The following is a 17,139-nucleotide window of genomic DNA, read 5'->3' on the forward strand; positions in this document are numbered from 1 at the left end:
TAATTTTAAAAATTAGCAGCATAATTTTTTATTAGCCATATAATTTGAAAATGGATTAAATATAAAAAATTTGGTAAGCATAAGCAGAATTATCATGATTGTACAGTTCGTACATTTTCAGTCTGTTATAGTTTCAATAATAGCTATTTTCAGTTTTCTGAGTTTGAGTCGGAAATGAATAATGGTAGTGAATAAATGTAAGATAATCCAGTTTAAAGAATCTATAAAATTCTTTAAGTTGAAAGGATTTCAACCGATTGAACTATTCAAAGCAGACGTCAAATCAGAATGAGATAACAACAAAATTAAAATAATAGGATAGATTTAAATTAAACTAGATAAACAATAATATAATGGATAAAAGTGAGCAAAAGAAAGCAGTTGAAGGAACATGCTTAAATATGTGTTCAGTAAGCGAAATGAAATGGAGGGAAAGAAATGGTTTATTACACATTTTTGAAAGGAAAACTGATGTTAAAGATAAACAAATCGCCGATCCTGACAAAGTGGTGAAACAGTTTACTAGATCAGCTGCTGGGAAATCATATACATCACCATCAGATTTACGCCCTTCACCTGTTTTATTAGCAACTATGAACTATTTAGTAAATGAAATTATACCAAAAAATATACCTTATATACTCGTTTATGACTTCGTGAACGATCGTATACAAGGAATTCGTCAAGACATAACTATTCAAATGATTGAAGATTTAAACACTTTGGTAATCTTTGAAAAATGTGTTAGATTTTACTTATTATCATCATATCTTTTGTGCGAGGAACCATCTACAGTGTTTGATATGCATCTAAACAATAAACAGCTAACAATTTGCCTTGAAAAATTGATGATGTTATATTCAAAATTTAAAAATAATAACCTATGTGATTTTATAGCAATATATCTTTCCCAGAAAGTTGTAAATTCGGAAATCTTTCACCGTGCCTTACCCCTGTTCAAAGATTATCTTTCAGAACCTATTGTTAAACTTTCCATTGCTACTTGCTTAGCATTTACAGAAGGAAACTTTATTAAATTTTTTAAACTTTTGAAAAAATTACCATTGATTTTATCCTTTTCATTTTTTTGTCTTTTTAATCAAGTTCGACTGCAGGCAGTGAGGAGCATGTGTATTGCATTTAGTTCAAATGTTTGCAAGTTTCCTGTAGAAACATTAAACTCTTGGTTAAGTGTGCCAAATAAACTCTACATCACAGAACTGTGCAAATCTCAAAATATAAATATTGATGAAAATTATATTTATTTTAACAAAAAATCATTTAAATGTTCAGAGTTTTATTTCTTACAGAAAGAAATTATTTTAGACATTAAATTTGAGAATATTCCTTACTCAACAATAATAAATAAATTTTCATAATCATATTGTGTCATTCTTATGGCTCTATCACACGAGAAATAAATAAGAGCAACCGTAAGTGAAACTTCCACTCTATCCGCAACTCTAAAGGCAATTTCTCCGTTCAGAGTTACCGATAGGGTTGCTTAATTGCCCGAACAGTTGCTTGTAACTGGGTTACCATATTTTGTTATTTATCTTAACTTTTGGCTCATATTTTATTTTATCATGTGATGCTATTATGTCATAGTTTCTCAACGATGTTCGTAAAGGGAGGAAGAGGAAATCCCAGACGCTGTAGAATATTGATTGATTTTGATTTAATTTTGTACATTTTAAAGTCTTTATTCAGCTGCAAATAAAAATTCTGGACACTTCATTTCGAAATTAGTGAAGTAGCATAGTATAAAAAGGATTATGATTTCTACTTCATAATATAAAATTATATTAAGATATCAATGAATTTCGTGTTGCGTCTCTAAAAGGATAAGGAGGTAAAAGGGGGATGAACTTAAATACTATCTAGAATCTTTAAGATTTTTTTTTTTACATTGAATCAAGTGACTGATGTTATAGAAGTTATTTATGTTTTATGTATAAAAGTATAGTTTATTTGTACATATTTACTATATAACATTGCTAGCTGGGCAAGTGCGGTATCATTATCTATGTATAGGCAAAATCGAATGAGAATAAAACCAAGCTGTTTGATTTAATAGTTAAGCAATTCGGAAATTTATAGAAAGTACATTACAAGTACATGTGTAGAAAGTACAATTTTATGACTTATACCACTTTATGCAAATGACATTGCTATCTAAACAAGTAAGGCTTTTCTTCTAATTTAATTTTCTATGCTCAATTCAATAAAATAGTCCTTTGAAATAATTCTTTAGATAAAATGAGGGTTTAAAGTATGAAATATAAAATTTTTGACTTACCTTTTACTCATAAAATATTTATAACATCAAAACTATTAGATCTATCAAATCAATTCTATTTTTTTAAAATTTAGTCTAAAAAATGCATAATAAATAATGCCAGACTTGTCTATACTACTATGTCTCAGAATTGTATTGTCATAAAATTAATTTACATTGCATTAAGGGATCATTACTTTTAATCATCTACACATTGCATATCAAGAATATCACTTTTATGAAAATTATTTTTTCCAATTTCTTTGTAAAATTGTTTTTTAAATATAAGAGGATTTTCAATGTCATACTTACAATTTATTATTGTAAAATGTAAAACATTCATTATTGGTATAAGATAATTGAATTAAAAATTACAGGATTTATTTTAGGACAAATTTATTGTAATATGCACTATATAAATTCAAATTTATTAATAACTAAGAAAAAAATAATATTTTATTAAGAGTGTACTTCTTATGTACCCTATTTTTTTGTGATAGCCTTTTACGTGTTTCGTTTTGTATTTTAAATAGTAAAAGAATCAGTTTAAAAAATAAAACATTTAATATCAAGTGAAACATTTAGAACATTATTCATTTATATTTCTTATTTTTTAATTTCATTCATAAAAACAATATTACATCTGTTTCCTTCTTCACCAGACAAACCTTACAAAATTATACAAAATATTTGAAATAAAAGAAAGAAATCACTATCATGATAAAATTTTAACAACACATTATTAGAATAAGGGAGATTAAATACCATTAATTTGAAATCATTTAAGTCTTCAGTTATCCCTTTTAAACCTATTTTAAGTTTGACAGATATTTTGATTATAGTTCTAAGATTATTCTATACACTAATGAAAGATGGCGGGTATATTTGGTTTTTTAGTTTTTATGTTTGTCCAAATTGTTTTGAATTGTTTTTTGTTAGTTTTTTTAAATTTTAATTATAAAAACAAAGACTATTAAAAATGCAAGTATATTGAAAAATTAGTAAGTTAAACTTACATATTTACTACCATTGTAGAAAAGTAAAGTATCAATAAATAAATGTAAAGTATAAATAGTTAACTTGAATAATAATAAACAAAATATTATGCAAATCATCATACATCAAAAAAAGAGGGGATGAATGTAGAAACAGATAAGGGGATTGGGAATTTGTATTTTTAAAAATTAGTTCTTATATATAATATTACTCCCTTTTTTTAATACTTTTCAATAATTACCGAAAAATGGGGTAACTTTGTGAGAGACAAGATACATATTTGCCACACATGTTTTTTAACTTGTTTTAAAATTGGCTTTTCAAAAATTAAAAGAATTCTTAGGGAAGAATAATTATTTCACAAATAATAATAATAAAAAAAAAAAAATATACAATTTTCAAATAGTCAAACACATGCTTTTGCAATCAACAGAAATAAAGATTAAAATTTAAAAATAAAGAAATACAATCATTATTATATTTTATGTTATAATAATGCAACAAAGTTTGGCGTGTTGCTTGGCGGATATTTCAAAGTAAAGCTTTTCACCAGCATAAATCTTTACGTATATAAAAGTAGAAATCATTTTTATCTAAAGTAATTAATTGATCAGAACAAATTATAATCAGTTTTAATTTTATTAGTTTAAAAGAAATAAATATTCTAAAAGAAAATTTATCTAGAAAGTAGTTTTCTGAACTCACCGCTACTAAAATGATGTGCAGGTTCGGTTCCTGTTATGGTAGTGCATCAACTGTATTAAGATGGTCATCTCATCGTGTGAAAGTATTTTTAATGCTTTTATTAAAAGGGAAATGTTATTATTAAACTAAAAAACTGTTCCGTTTTATCTAATGAATTTCATCTAATTGGGCTATAATTCCCCTGAGTAAATGAGAATTTTATTCACTCAGGGGAATCATAGCTCAACTCAAAGATCCTGAAAATTTCTTGAATAAAATCATTAATGACGCATTTAAAAAAAATTATTGTCTTTATAAATTTAAATCATTGATATTTTCAAAACATGAAATTCTAATTAAATTATATGCAGCATAATTTAAATGAATAATTATGTATAAGTTTACTTTTATGTCTAATTGCATTTATTATTTTACTAGAAAAAATATTTATCAAATGAAAGAGATGTCAAGTATAAATTTCAAGTTCTAATATTTCTAAATAAAACATTCAAGAATTTTTATACATAAATGTGATCAATAATATCTTGAAACTTCTGGATTGCGGTTAGTGACCCATATTTTTTTCCGGAGCACTATCATCTCTGGTTCACTTCACTAATATTGACTCAGATACTAGAGAAGTTTAACAATAAAAAATGTTCTGCGAGATTCTTGAATATGATTCCGAATATAACACTGATGTGCTATTCTACCAATAATCACATCTTCAGGGGTGATTGTGAGCCGAAGTCAAAATTCCGGAAAATTTCTCGAGTTAAAAAAAAACAACAGTTTAAATTGAAAAATTAGGTTTTTTTTGTTTGCCCCAATATTTCTTAGTTTACTTAAAATATATTTAAAATTTTACACATACCTATACCATTTACACATACCTATGATGCCCTGGAGAAGTAATTAAAATTTACAAATATGTCTTTCTTTCTTGAGTTTATGATTATAACAACTATTTACTAATAAAAAATGAATATTAATTATGAATATAAGCTTATAAAGTATCTCTCCTCTCCTTTATAACAAATAAAATAAACTGTGTTTTTCAGTTCCACCTTTGAAAATCTGATTTATGGAAACTTCTGTGATCAATGATTTTTTTAAACGTCTGGACCTTCGATCTCCGGATCACTGTTAGCGAAAAATCGGGATTTTTTCTGGAGCACAATCAGGTCTGCATCTTCCAGTGAGAGGGGCTTCAATTGTCGTAATAGACTGAAGATAGCTTAAATAAACTCTTAAAGACTGAGACACTTTATGATTTACTCAAAATTTCTATAAATTGACCCACAACCCAACACAGATGTTAAGCCTTAAATTGATATATGGTATTATATTGTCAAAAGGCAGCAGTATACAAGTGTGAAGTGTTAAAAGTAGGGGAACCTTTCTGATTCCTTAATTTACTGATATATATATATATATTTTTTTGTGATTAATGGGTAACATTTAAACTTTTTTGAAAACTAATATCAGTGTATTTTAGCAATAAACGTGTTTCAGTTTTTTTAATTTTTTTTTTCTATAATCTTTTATGATTTTGGTCACTGAAAAGTTCTTTACACTACACGATAACATTTTGACAGGAAAGTAATTTTATTTTTTGGAAATTTTAGTCTAAATACATACTACTCTAGAAAGGAAACTTCATGCCCAGAAGTAAGTAGTACAGAGTGCAGTTAATTTAACTCTATTTAAAGCACAACAAAATATTTTCAAGTTCTGTATTAAAAATTATTGGAGAGTTAAATAGAATATATTGTCACATATTTAGTTTTATCAGAAAATTACACATTGTATTTACAATTTAATTACAGAGTCAAACTTCATTTCCACTTGTTTTAATAATTCAAGATCATTTTAAATATCTAGCTAAAAGCATCAGTTTTAACATTATTAAATATATTTTATGTAACTCAAAGTACTAAAAACAAGTTTTCTTTAATAAACAAAATAAATTTTCTTACCTTAAACATTAAATATCCCCTTGAGTTTAATATTTCATTTTTTTTAAAAAAAAATTATAACTTGGAAAGAAAAAAAGTCACATTAATAAATTTCTAGAAAATAATAGAAATGGTTTTTATGTTTGTGAATGAGAATTACTTCAAAAATTGATTTAATATGTCAGAAATAATTACTTATAGAACAATCCAAAACTGGGCAATGTAAAGTTGAAACTTGGTTATTGGTGGAGATAAAACTTTCGTTTTAGAGTAATAAATTCAAGAAATATAAATCAAGTATACAAGAATAAATATTTTATTTAATCTACAAAAATACGTATAATGTCTCCAAACATCAAGTTATAAAATGCAATATTTACATCAATTTTAGATGGTGTTCATAGATTTAATTCCAGAATATGATTGCCATTGGGTGGTATTGTAAAAGAAACAGGTATTTGGTACATAACACAGACACTATTTTCTACTCTTTGGTTTTAAGTTGTAAAAATATTCTCAAAATAAAAATTTTCAAAAATAATATCATTTAAAATAATGTATTTAATAGGATAATATACAAAACCTAATAGAACTCAGAAATATCTTGAGTGATTAAAAATTTAGTAAAAAGTAAAAAGAATAATTTTTATTACTAAGACATTAATATGTCTAATTTAATCATTCGAGGATTGTCTTGATATATAAAATTTTATGAAGAAAAATAAGATGCAAGTAGTATATGTAAAAATTAAATCAGTAATTATTAAAAAAAAGTTTACCCTTTTCCAAATTTTTTAATTTCAACAAAAACATTTATATCATTGATTTTTTACTTGCTTTTATATTGCTTTTGCTTATAACTACGAAATTTTAAAAGTATATTTTGAATAAAAAATTATAACAGAATTATCTTTCAATTTATAATAATACATATACAATTTGTAAATGATAAACGTAATTTTTCTAACATATCAATTTTTAAAGACAATTATGTATAAGACCAAGGATCAAGTTTAGAAAAATGTATGATAGAAACTTTTAACAACCATACTGCTCTTTGTAAAAATCTGCCAAATATGAATTTAAAATTTGCATTAATTATAGTAATTAGATGAAAAAAGAAAGAAATTTACAAAATATGTAATAACACATATACAATATGTATAACTTTTATGAATAATAACATAATTGTGGCGATTTTGTCAGTACTACAGATAAGACAAGCTCAGCTTTATCAGTCAACTCACAAGACCAGCTGGCACACATTCATATAAAACTACAAAGGTTTCAAGCTGCCAGTGAGCCTCTTACTTGATAAGAGGGTTTTATTTAATAAGGATTTATTCTTTACGAAACTCAAATTATAAATTCAAACTAAATTTTAACAAAAAAGCTTTAATGTATAATTTCTAAATCTTATATTAGTCAGATTCATCTGAATTAACTGCAAAATTTACTCTATAAATTCTGCTACCATTTTCACATAGTCAAAAAAAATCTCAATTGTGTCCATAGAAAAAGACAACATGAATTTAAAATTAGCGCTAACAGTAAGTAGATGAAAAAAGATATACTATCAATAATATTAACATATAACCAGTGTTTAAGCAATTTTTTTTCATGGACATGTAAATTTCAAAAATTAGAATATAAACTGGTCAGAAAATTTTGGATATGTGAACAATCTCAAACATTTTTCTGACTGTTTTACATTTATATGAGACTATAAAGGAGGAAAGGCAAAATATGTGAAAATTAAGACAACTAATTTCAAAAATAAAAAAAATTATTCCAGACAATAAAAGAGGGAAATAATGTCAAAAAGACGCCAATATTTTTAAAATTGTGTATAAATTTACAAATAAGTACTATAAATTCTTAGGAAATTTATAATTAATGTAAGTAGCAATATTTTACATTATACAATAACAAAATATTTTCAACAATGTGGACTAAAAATACAGAAAACATAACCATTAAAAAAAGTAAAGTTACAACAACAAAGCATCAATTTGCAGGAAAAGTTTGCCAAATACTATAAAACAAACTTTTCATTTAAAAATATATATTGCTTAAAAACAACTAAAATACACCCAGAAGTATTCTTATAAAGGAGGCTAGTTTGAAACAAAATTGCAAACAAAAATATTTTGTAAAGAAAAGCTTTTAGGTAAGTTATAAAGTCGTATTCAGAAGAAGAAAAAAAACATTTTTTAAAAATATGCTTTTTTATTTCAACATATTATAAAAGGGAAATATATTTTTAATCTAAAATTTTGAGCATTAAATTATAAGAGAAAGGAATTAAAACCTGAATGTAATATTTTTTTTATTTCAGTTATCACATTTAGATTTAAAAAATTACTTTCTTTTCACATGCTTATATATAAAAATAATTGTATTTTTAAAAGTTTTTTCGTATTAATTTTCCAATCAAATACTATAATATACAAAACACATCACGATGGTTTGTGCTGCTTTGTGTTTCTCTCTTTTATCAATTTTCTAATCTAATTTTTTTTAATATTACATAGGTGAGATAATAAGGAGAAAAAATGAAAATTAGCTTAAAGATGTTTGAAATTAGGAAAATCCATAATAGCTAAATTGACAGATAAACTCTCACCATTATATTAAAGTAATTTTTGTTTTCTAAAAGCAAAGCACACAGGCATTAAAAGAAACAAAACTTATATTGCAATGTTTAAAGTTTTAGAAATGCATTCTTTAATATGAAAAAAAAAAAAAAAACTTGCAAGTTTCTGACATGAGCATACAGACATTTATTTGCTATTTAAATGAATAATGCTTGTGTAGAGTGGAAAAAATATCTAAAATTCTCGATATTTTTTTTAAGCATTTCTATAGCACTGAATGATCTATTGATTATTTCAATAATAAACAAATTGCTCATAACCTTTTGTGTTGTTACACATAGCAATCATAGTTAATCATAGTCATTATAAAAAAGTTAATTTGCATTATAAATTACAAAAGTCAATTACAGCACATTTTTTCCCCAAACAGAGATGACAACCAAAATGAGCAAATTTTTATCATGGTATGTAAATTTTTATCATCAGTTTTCTGTGTATTAGCAATTACATAAAAATGCTTTAAACGACTTAGATATTCAATTAATGAAAATCTGTAGTTAAAAATTAAAAAGATTTACACTTATTTTAGAATAAAAAATAGATTCATTGCGTACATTAATTTCTAAAGTGTGTTTATATGCTTGCCAAAATAAAAAATCAATCTTAGTGATTGTTAACAATATAGGAACCCATTTTCGATTGGTGAAAAGAAAATACCTCAATGAGCAGAATTAAAAAAAAGAATAAAAATCATAAAACTCTATGTTTAAAGAAATAACTTTGACAAAAGATTGAAAGGTAAAAAAGAATATAAAATTTTTGAGGGAAGTTTTTCTTTTTAAAGAGAAATATCAAGATAACTGCCATTTTATTTGTCTGTATCTTTAGTGCCATCTCAAAGAAAACTAAGTAAATTTTAAACTTTTTATTCTGCTTTTAAAAGCATGAAATATTTTACTGAATATTTTATAATGTACCTGAATATGTGAAAATCAATAATAGTGATGTTTTTATTTGGCATGGAAAGTTATCTATTTCAAATGAACCAACTTTCACGAATATTACAATTTTAATTGTCTTGTCCCCATAACCACAGGACTAAATTTTAAATTTTTTTTTGTTTTAAAAGTATTAAACATTTTAATGCTTCCACAATACAGACCTTGACAAAATTTTAGCTAAGCTGATTCTGTCTTTAACATATCTGAATACGCAAAGTTCAATAAAAGTGGTGTTGCCATTTTACCAAAACAGAAAAGTGCAAAATTTTTTAGTTCTATAGCTGCATATTTCAAGTAATGATTCAGCTCCACACCTTAATTAAGTAATTTTTAAAAAAATCACAATTCATGCATTCTCAAGACGTGGATATTTAAATAACAATAAGGAGTTTTAAAGCTAAAGGTAGGATAATATCTTAAGCCTGTATATTTTGTTTAAATTAATATTGTAAAGAATGCAGAGCAAAAACAATATACACATCAAAATAAATAGACACTTTGATTTTCATGTAAAATGCTTCAATTAAAAATTGCAGAAACTACTTAAAAGAATATGAATTATTATAAAAATACTTTAGGTGTACTCATATCTACAATTTATTTTAAACGTATTATAGGTTTCAGTTTTATATTAAAGCATAAGACCACCTGAAACTTGAATTATGCTTCCAGTTACATAAGAGCTTCTCTTGGAAGCTAGGAAGGCACAAACCTCAGCAATCTCTTCTGGTTCACCTAATCTCTGGAGAGGAATACTTTTTACAACTTTTTCCATAACTTTATCAGGTATTGTACTCAACATCTGAGTATTTATAAAACCAGGAACCACAGCATTACATCGAATGTTATGACGAGCCAACTCAATGGCAGCAGATTTTGTAAACCCTTCAACGCCAGCTTTAGAAGCAGAATAATTACATTGCCCTAAATTACCTTTAGCTGATACACTTGAAATATTAACAATTGATCCACTTTGTACTTGCTTTTCCATCATAAGTTTAGTTACTGCTTGCGTCATTAAGTAGGTACCTTTTAAGTTCACCTTAATTACATCGTCAAACATTGTTTCAGTCATTTTTACCATCAGACAATCTCTAGTAATGCCAGCACAGTTAACCAAAACATCAGGCGTAGGACACTCTTTTGAAATTTTTTGCATGAAAGACGCAACAGACTCACTTTGAGAAACATCAATAACATGGGAAAAATGTTTATCAGCATCTAAAAAAATAAACATATTTTAAAATGGTTTAAAAAATACACCTAGTTAAAACTAAAAAAATCAATAATTTGATAAAATTAATATAATTATTGTGAATGAGCAAATTATGTAATGCCGACCCAGTGTAGTTCATCCTAAATTGTTTCTGTAAGTATCAGTGTCTCTTGTTGTATCTATTATTTAAGATTAACATAGCAATCATATAGATTTAAGCTACTAAGTGAAAGAACTAAAATGTTTAACCTAAAAAAAATTAATATTAATAAGAATTAGTTAGTAAAGTCAATTCAGGCTAAAATAAAGATCAACATTATCAAAATTATTAAGTTTATTAATTGATAAAAAGGCTAACTTGGTAGAAAAATTTCAAAAAATTAGTAAAAGGCCAATGTTTAAGAATCAACAGGGTTGGGGTTTTGCCGTCAAAAACTGGTTTTTGACATGACAGTGGTAAAAACCGTGTTTTTACCGGTAAAAATCGTCAAAAACCTACTGTTTTCTTTAATTTATAGCATATAGCGGACAATATATTATTTTCACATAATTGCCTTTATAAATGAATGCTATTGATTTTGAAACTATATACATGTATTCTTATAGAAGGATATACATTCATACAGAAATATTGTAATATACTTATTGAAAATAGTGATGCTTACTTTTATCATTATAGCTTGATTTGCAAAGGATTCAAAATTTTGCACTTCTTAATTGATAGAAATAAACAAACAAACAAAAAAGCTTGGAACTATTAATAAATTCAAGAACTAAAAAGAAGAATTAAAAATTTGGCATTTCTTAAATATTAGAAATAAGCTAAACAAAACTTGTAACTACTAACACACTTTAAGTCAAGAATTACTGCTATTTTGTCAAGTTAAAACTTTTATTCAGTTGAAAAAACACATTAAACAAAACTTAATTACAAACAAAATTACATGTTCAGTAGTCGGGGTCACTGTGCCGAAGCATACGATAGCAAGTGACTAATTTTGCGCATTTTTCATTGCCCAGTCGATTTCTGAGTTTAGTATGGATGAGTCCAAAATTCGAGAAGATTCTTTCAATGGATGCGGAACTGGATGGGCAAGACATAAGCACTTGAATTAAAGCAAAATTGTTAAGAAAAGTTTATTTTATGAGGCTTTCTTTTTATGTGTACATGTGTTTCTCAAAGCAAGATTTTATGAATGAAAGTAATCAATCTTGACATTCTTCAGTAATGTAATATGCCAAACAAAATGATGCTTGGAAATGTTGAAAATTTTGTTTAGTAGGAATATTTTACTTCAAATAGTATGTTTACCGACTACATAATGAATGTACTGTTTTCCAGGCTTAACTTTTGTGTATAAACCTGGTTGTTAAGTGGATACAAAATTCTTTTAGTGAAAACCAAATTTTTAAATATCTCATTTGTACAGATTCTCTTTCTTCACTTTTCCTTTTGCGTGACACGACTTCTACTGAGAAGCTTGTGGTGGAAATTCACTCGATTTTGAACGCTCTTGAATATGTAACTATGTATTCATTTTTCTTACGTTCGTGGCCATAGCGGTATTTTGGGCAATGAAAGAGCAGACCAATCGGCTAGGGAAGCTACGTGTGGTGAAATAGACTCAAGGGTGTCTGTTCCAGCTTCTCACTGGAAGCGCATCGCTAGAGATAAAATCATTGCGGACTGGAATGCTGAATTTCCTGCTTCGCCTCGGTCACTTTGGACGAAAAGGTTCTTTCCACCCATTTTTCACAGTTTGCAATGTAAATTCTTTGCAACTGATTTTAAATTGACCCAAATTTTAACAAACCATGGAAATTTTAAGAGATATTTATTTCGTTTCCATCTGCAGACCAGTGGAATTTGTGCTTGCGGCGATGCTGATGAAGATGCTAAACATATTCTTCTTCACTGTAGTCTGTATGCGAGTGCCCGAATGAATTTAAAGACTGATTTGAGACATCTTTCTATTTGTTGGCCACCTGTCTTATCAGAACTGGTCAAAAGTATTGAATGTCTTGCGGAATTTTGTTTTTAATGTAAATTTGTAAATTTTTCTCCTTTTTTTACAGTTGTAAGTTTTCTACTTACAACTGTAAGCCTCATGCTATACTTTGTGGTGCATGAGGAGTTTTAAGTCGTTGAAATAAAAATATAAAAAAATAGTATGTTTTGGTATAATCATGTTGGGAAAATGCAAGAACCTGTTCTTAAATATCTTTTAACAACTTTTTTTCTAATTTTATTGCCCAAAAATGGATTAATTTTAAATTATAAGCGGTTAAACTCAAATAAAAATACAGTTTTACCAAAATTATGGGTTTTGGACAGTTTTTGACAGAGGGTTTTTTGACATGACGATAAAAATCATGGTAAAAACCGTCATGTGTCAAAAACTTGCCAACCCTGAGAATCAACACATAATTTAAGCATAATATAAATTAAGGCACTATTAAATTAAAGGGAAAAAAGAAATCATATTCACAGCATATTAGATCTAATAAAAATACATATCTGAAGTCAAAGATGTTCCTGCCAGGAATGAAAATTTTAAAAAAATGACCTCAGCTTGAAGGCAAGGGGAGTTAAAATTAAAGTACACTATAAAATTAGGATTTAATTAAAATACCTAGTAATGAAAAGGAATAAATACACTCATGACTACAATAATTATTAAACCACTGGCCATATTACAACTTAATTATTATTGACAGTTATTACATAATGCTTTGCAAGACTTGCATAGGTCCTTAGGGCTTCCATTGTTTTTTGGGTCCCTTTTACCAAAAGCAGATCCATATTACAAATGTGAATCTTTATCCCACTATCAATACTCACATTTCGCTTCATATCTTTGTTAATATTCACATTTATAACTACACTATCTATTAATAAAAAAACAAAGAATTTACGAAGTAGGAATATTGTGACGCTTATCGTCACTCAAAATTAAAATCAAGAGAAAGGGCTAAGATTAGATTTCTAGAACATTTCAGAGTCTTCGATTAAATAAAACTACTGTGGGAAATCTCCATCGGCAAATAGTAAGTTAAATACGGATAAAGTAATTCAAATAAACGATTAGGTTTAAATCTTACAATGTCACCCCCATCATGTGATTGACCCATCACGGGACAAACTCGAAAACAACAATGACTTTTGAACTTGACCTTTCCTCAGATTTGTAACTTTTTATCACCCAAAAAATACGATATAAAAGCAGCCGAAGGAAAGGGTTGAAAAAGCAATCAAAAGCAATCAGCCTAAGTGACAAAAGGCCGAACCATGACTAAACCTGGCAAGTCTCTCTCCATCTATTCTAAAAAGCACGTAAGAATTAATGTATAAATAAGTTGAATTAATTGTATATCCTTATATTAATGTTATTTCTTAAATTGTTTAAATAATAAAATGTTACTAGTTAAAAGTAATACTTCTATTTATCCTTTATTTAAAATTATTCAAAAACGCCACAAGTGTTGAAAAGCGCCACAATATTTACATTTGAACAATAAAGGCTTTTAATTAGAACTGCTCAAACACCTGCATTAAGGAAAAGCAACAAAGTAAATACTCAGAATTATTCTAATTTTCTTAATAAGCCATTAATAATGAACAAAAGAATTTTTTTTATATATATAATTAAACGCTTGGTTATAATTTTACCTACATAAACTTGCTATTTTCTCTCATTTTTTTCTGTGCTAGAGAATTATGTGTTCCATTTATTTTTCACATTCTCTCAACAATTTTTGGCATATACAACACAGTATATAGTGCTTTAATAGAGTCATCGACTCATTAAGTGTTTAATCCTAAGAGAGGAGAGTAGAGATATACTGTACCTTCCTTTTTTATGCAAAAAGATTTAGAGTTAAATTAAATTTATAATCAACTTTTATTAGTAATAGAAATTATTCACGAGTTGTGCCAACTGCATTATTTGTTGTAACTTTTTCACAGAAATAAAAATTTATATAAAAAATTGCAGTAGGAAATTAAGAATCTGACCAGCGTGTTTTAGGCAAACCAGATCTAGTAAAAATTTAAACTGAATGAATTGTTTGAATTTTCAACAGAATCATTTAAAATAATGATAAAAGAATTATTATAAACTAAATGATTATGATATCATTTAGAAAATATAAACTGGCTTGTACAAAAAGCTTACAGTTCCATTTGAAAAGTTTAAGTAATTTGGAGTGTTCTTTACTAACTTTGTAACGGCACATAAAAGTATTAGTTAAAACAGGTTAAATTTAAGTCACTATTTTTTAAATCAATACAATTTTTAAAAAAAAAATTTACTAATTTCAAAATTTAACACAATAAGAACCAGAAGTAATTAGCAAACAAGCATAATCATAATAGAAATCTCTAATAAGTTAGCAAACTCTGCCAAGCAGGAAGACAATAACATTGTAAATTTCAGATAAGTTCTTTCTAACATTAAAACATGAACAAAATAAAAGGAACTGATTTGATGTAACTCTGCATCCAATGTTGGGTGTTTTTTTTAATTTTCTTATCATAAACCTCTTTTGGTGGATTTCTTATGACATGTGCCAAAAAAGAAATCAAATATTGCAATCCCATTCAATTTGAAGTTCACTAGAATTACAGTCATTTTTTTTTAACACAGAATATGCACTTCATAAATAGCTATAGATCTATATCTATTCTCAGCCCTCAGGCAACTGTTTTATTGGCAGGGGTACTTAACTTTAAAAAAACTTCACTGTAGAGTATACCTGACAGTGGAACTAAAAGAGCTGAGTTAAAAAATTCGACAATTAAAAAAATTAATGTGTATTATGCATGTAGATTGCATATTGAGATAAATCCAAACTACTATTTTACAATGCTAAGCAAACATATTAAAAACAATAAAATAAACACATTGAAGTCACTTATAAAACATCGATCATGTGTCTTTTCTTCAAAATATAGTGAAATACCTACCAATCATTAATCATAATTTCAGCAAATGCACAGTAAGAAAAAAAAAGACTCCATAGTCAAATTAAGTCCCTTCAGATACAAAAAATTTAATTAACGTACAACTAACTTGAGCCTTACTTTATTTAAAACAAAATGCCTCAAATTAAAATTACAGTCTCACACTGAGATGTACTATGCATTACTTCAAGCTGACTTTGTGCATCATTGTAAAATTAATTTGAACAATTTTAATTTATCCAGGTTTAGTGGATAGATTGAAAAAAACATCAGGGCAATTCTTTAACCTTAACTAACAACATTAGGAAAGTGAATTCCTGGGCAAATTAACTGTCAATTGAACTTAAATTAAAAAATAAGCAGTTACAATGATTTTGAACATATGCTTTGCTTCAAAGTTAACATGAAAACACAGTACTAATTAACTAGGCAATTCCTTAAACAGCCCAAACCTTTGCTCTTTTCCTTCCCTGGATCATTTTATCACAATTATTCACAGAAGTAAAATTCTAAACCTCAAATTGGCAGGTATCACCTTTGATAGTGAAGAGAAAAAAAATGCAGAATAAATTGGAGGCATATAATTATTTGTATTTAATGATTTTACAATTTGTAATTTTATTTAACTTAAATGCAGATAGGGCAATATTTATTCTTTCTCTGTGAGTATCCTTTATGAAAAGACGTAAATGAAAATTTCATTTGCTTAAGCTCTGAAAAATTTTCCTTTTTTCAAGAAAAAAAAGAAGAGGTTAGCCCGAGGGAGAATACGAATTATACCCTTCAAGTTAGTACCTTTCTGAGATGTTCTTTTTAGTTTCTTGCGGGCCACTTCGCGAAAGTTGCCAAGACTTGTTGACTATTCTGCCATAAATCATGGTATAGAAAATTTCCCATATTTTATAAACTTACATAAATCGATTTTCAATAAAAATATAAAAACTGGAATTATCACAGCCTAAATAAATATTTAAATATACTATAGGTACAATTTGTTAAAAATTTAAAATAAATATTAAATTTAGGACTAGTAATTTGTCAATAAATTATCAAGAATTACACAAAAAATTTTTTTAAAGTACCAACCAGGCATCATTTGGATAGTTTCCTTTAAAGCAGATTCATTGTTATCAGTAGCAATGACTGTAGCACCTTCTTTAGCGAAAAGTTTGCTTACAGTCCGTCCGATACCTCCTCCACCTCCTGTTATAATAGCAACTCTACCAGCTAACAATAGAGAACTAGCCATTTTAAATTAAACTTCTTGATAACATAAAAGAGTTATACTAAATAGAAAAAATGTTTCGCAAAGCACTAACAGATATTTTTGATAAGAGATGTTACAGAAACGGAATTGACGTCGGATGATTGTTTACAATCAATCACAAATTGATTGATTCTGTAAGCATCCGGCTTTCTGCTTTTGTAATGAAATCTTACTAAATT

The 17,139-nt window shown here is 26.9% G+C and overlaps 2 protein-coding genes across 2 annotated transcripts; one reads left to right on the forward strand and one right to left on the reverse strand.

Moving 5' to 3' along the window:
* Nucleotides 1-144: 144 nt before the first annotated feature.
* Nucleotides 145-1,382, forward strand: LOC107442532 (germinal-center associated nuclear protein). Its single transcript, XM_016056121.3, has one exon. The coding sequence runs from the start codon at nucleotides 354-356 to the stop codon at nucleotides 1,377-1,379; it is 1,026 nt and encodes a 341-aa protein (XP_015911607.2). The 5' UTR covers nucleotides 145-353; the 3' UTR covers nucleotides 1,380-1,382.
* An 8,241-nt stretch (nucleotides 1,383-9,623) lies between these two features.
* LOC107442524 ((3R)-3-hydroxyacyl-CoA dehydrogenase) lies at nucleotides 9,624-17,088 on the reverse strand. Its single transcript, XM_016056112.5, has 2 exons — nucleotides 16,780-17,088; nucleotides 9,624-10,735 (listed from the first exon to the last, which is right to left on the reverse strand). Exons 1-2 carry the CDS (start codon nucleotides 16,940-16,942, stop codon nucleotides 10,146-10,148), a joined length of 753 nt encoding a protein of 250 aa, XP_015911598.2. The 5' UTR covers nucleotides 16,943-17,088; the 3' UTR covers nucleotides 9,624-10,145.
* Nucleotides 17,089-17,139: the final 51 nt, after the last annotated feature.

Source organism: Parasteatoda tepidariorum, chromosome 8 (assembly GCF_982258835.1).
Source record: "Parasteatoda tepidariorum strain Cologne lab strain chromosome 8, Ptep-v5.0, whole genome shotgun sequence".
Classification (NCBI taxonomy): domain Eukaryota; kingdom Metazoa; phylum Arthropoda; class Arachnida; order Araneae; family Theridiidae; genus Parasteatoda; species Parasteatoda tepidariorum.

Excerpts from the sequence above, each read along its gene's own strand:
- LOC107442532 (XM_016056121.3), top strand. The coding sequence starts at position 354 with ATGGATAAAAGTGAGCAAAAGAAAGCAGTTGAAGGAACATGCTTAAAT.
- LOC107442524 (XM_016056112.5), bottom strand. The coding sequence starts at position 16,942 with ATGGCTAGTTCTCTATTGTTAGCTGGTAGAGTTGCTATTATAACAGGA. Across the intron at positions 10,736-16,779 it reads AACTATCCAAATGATGCCTG|ATGCTGATAAACATTTTTCC; the intron begins GTTGGTACTTTA and ends TTATTTTTTTAG.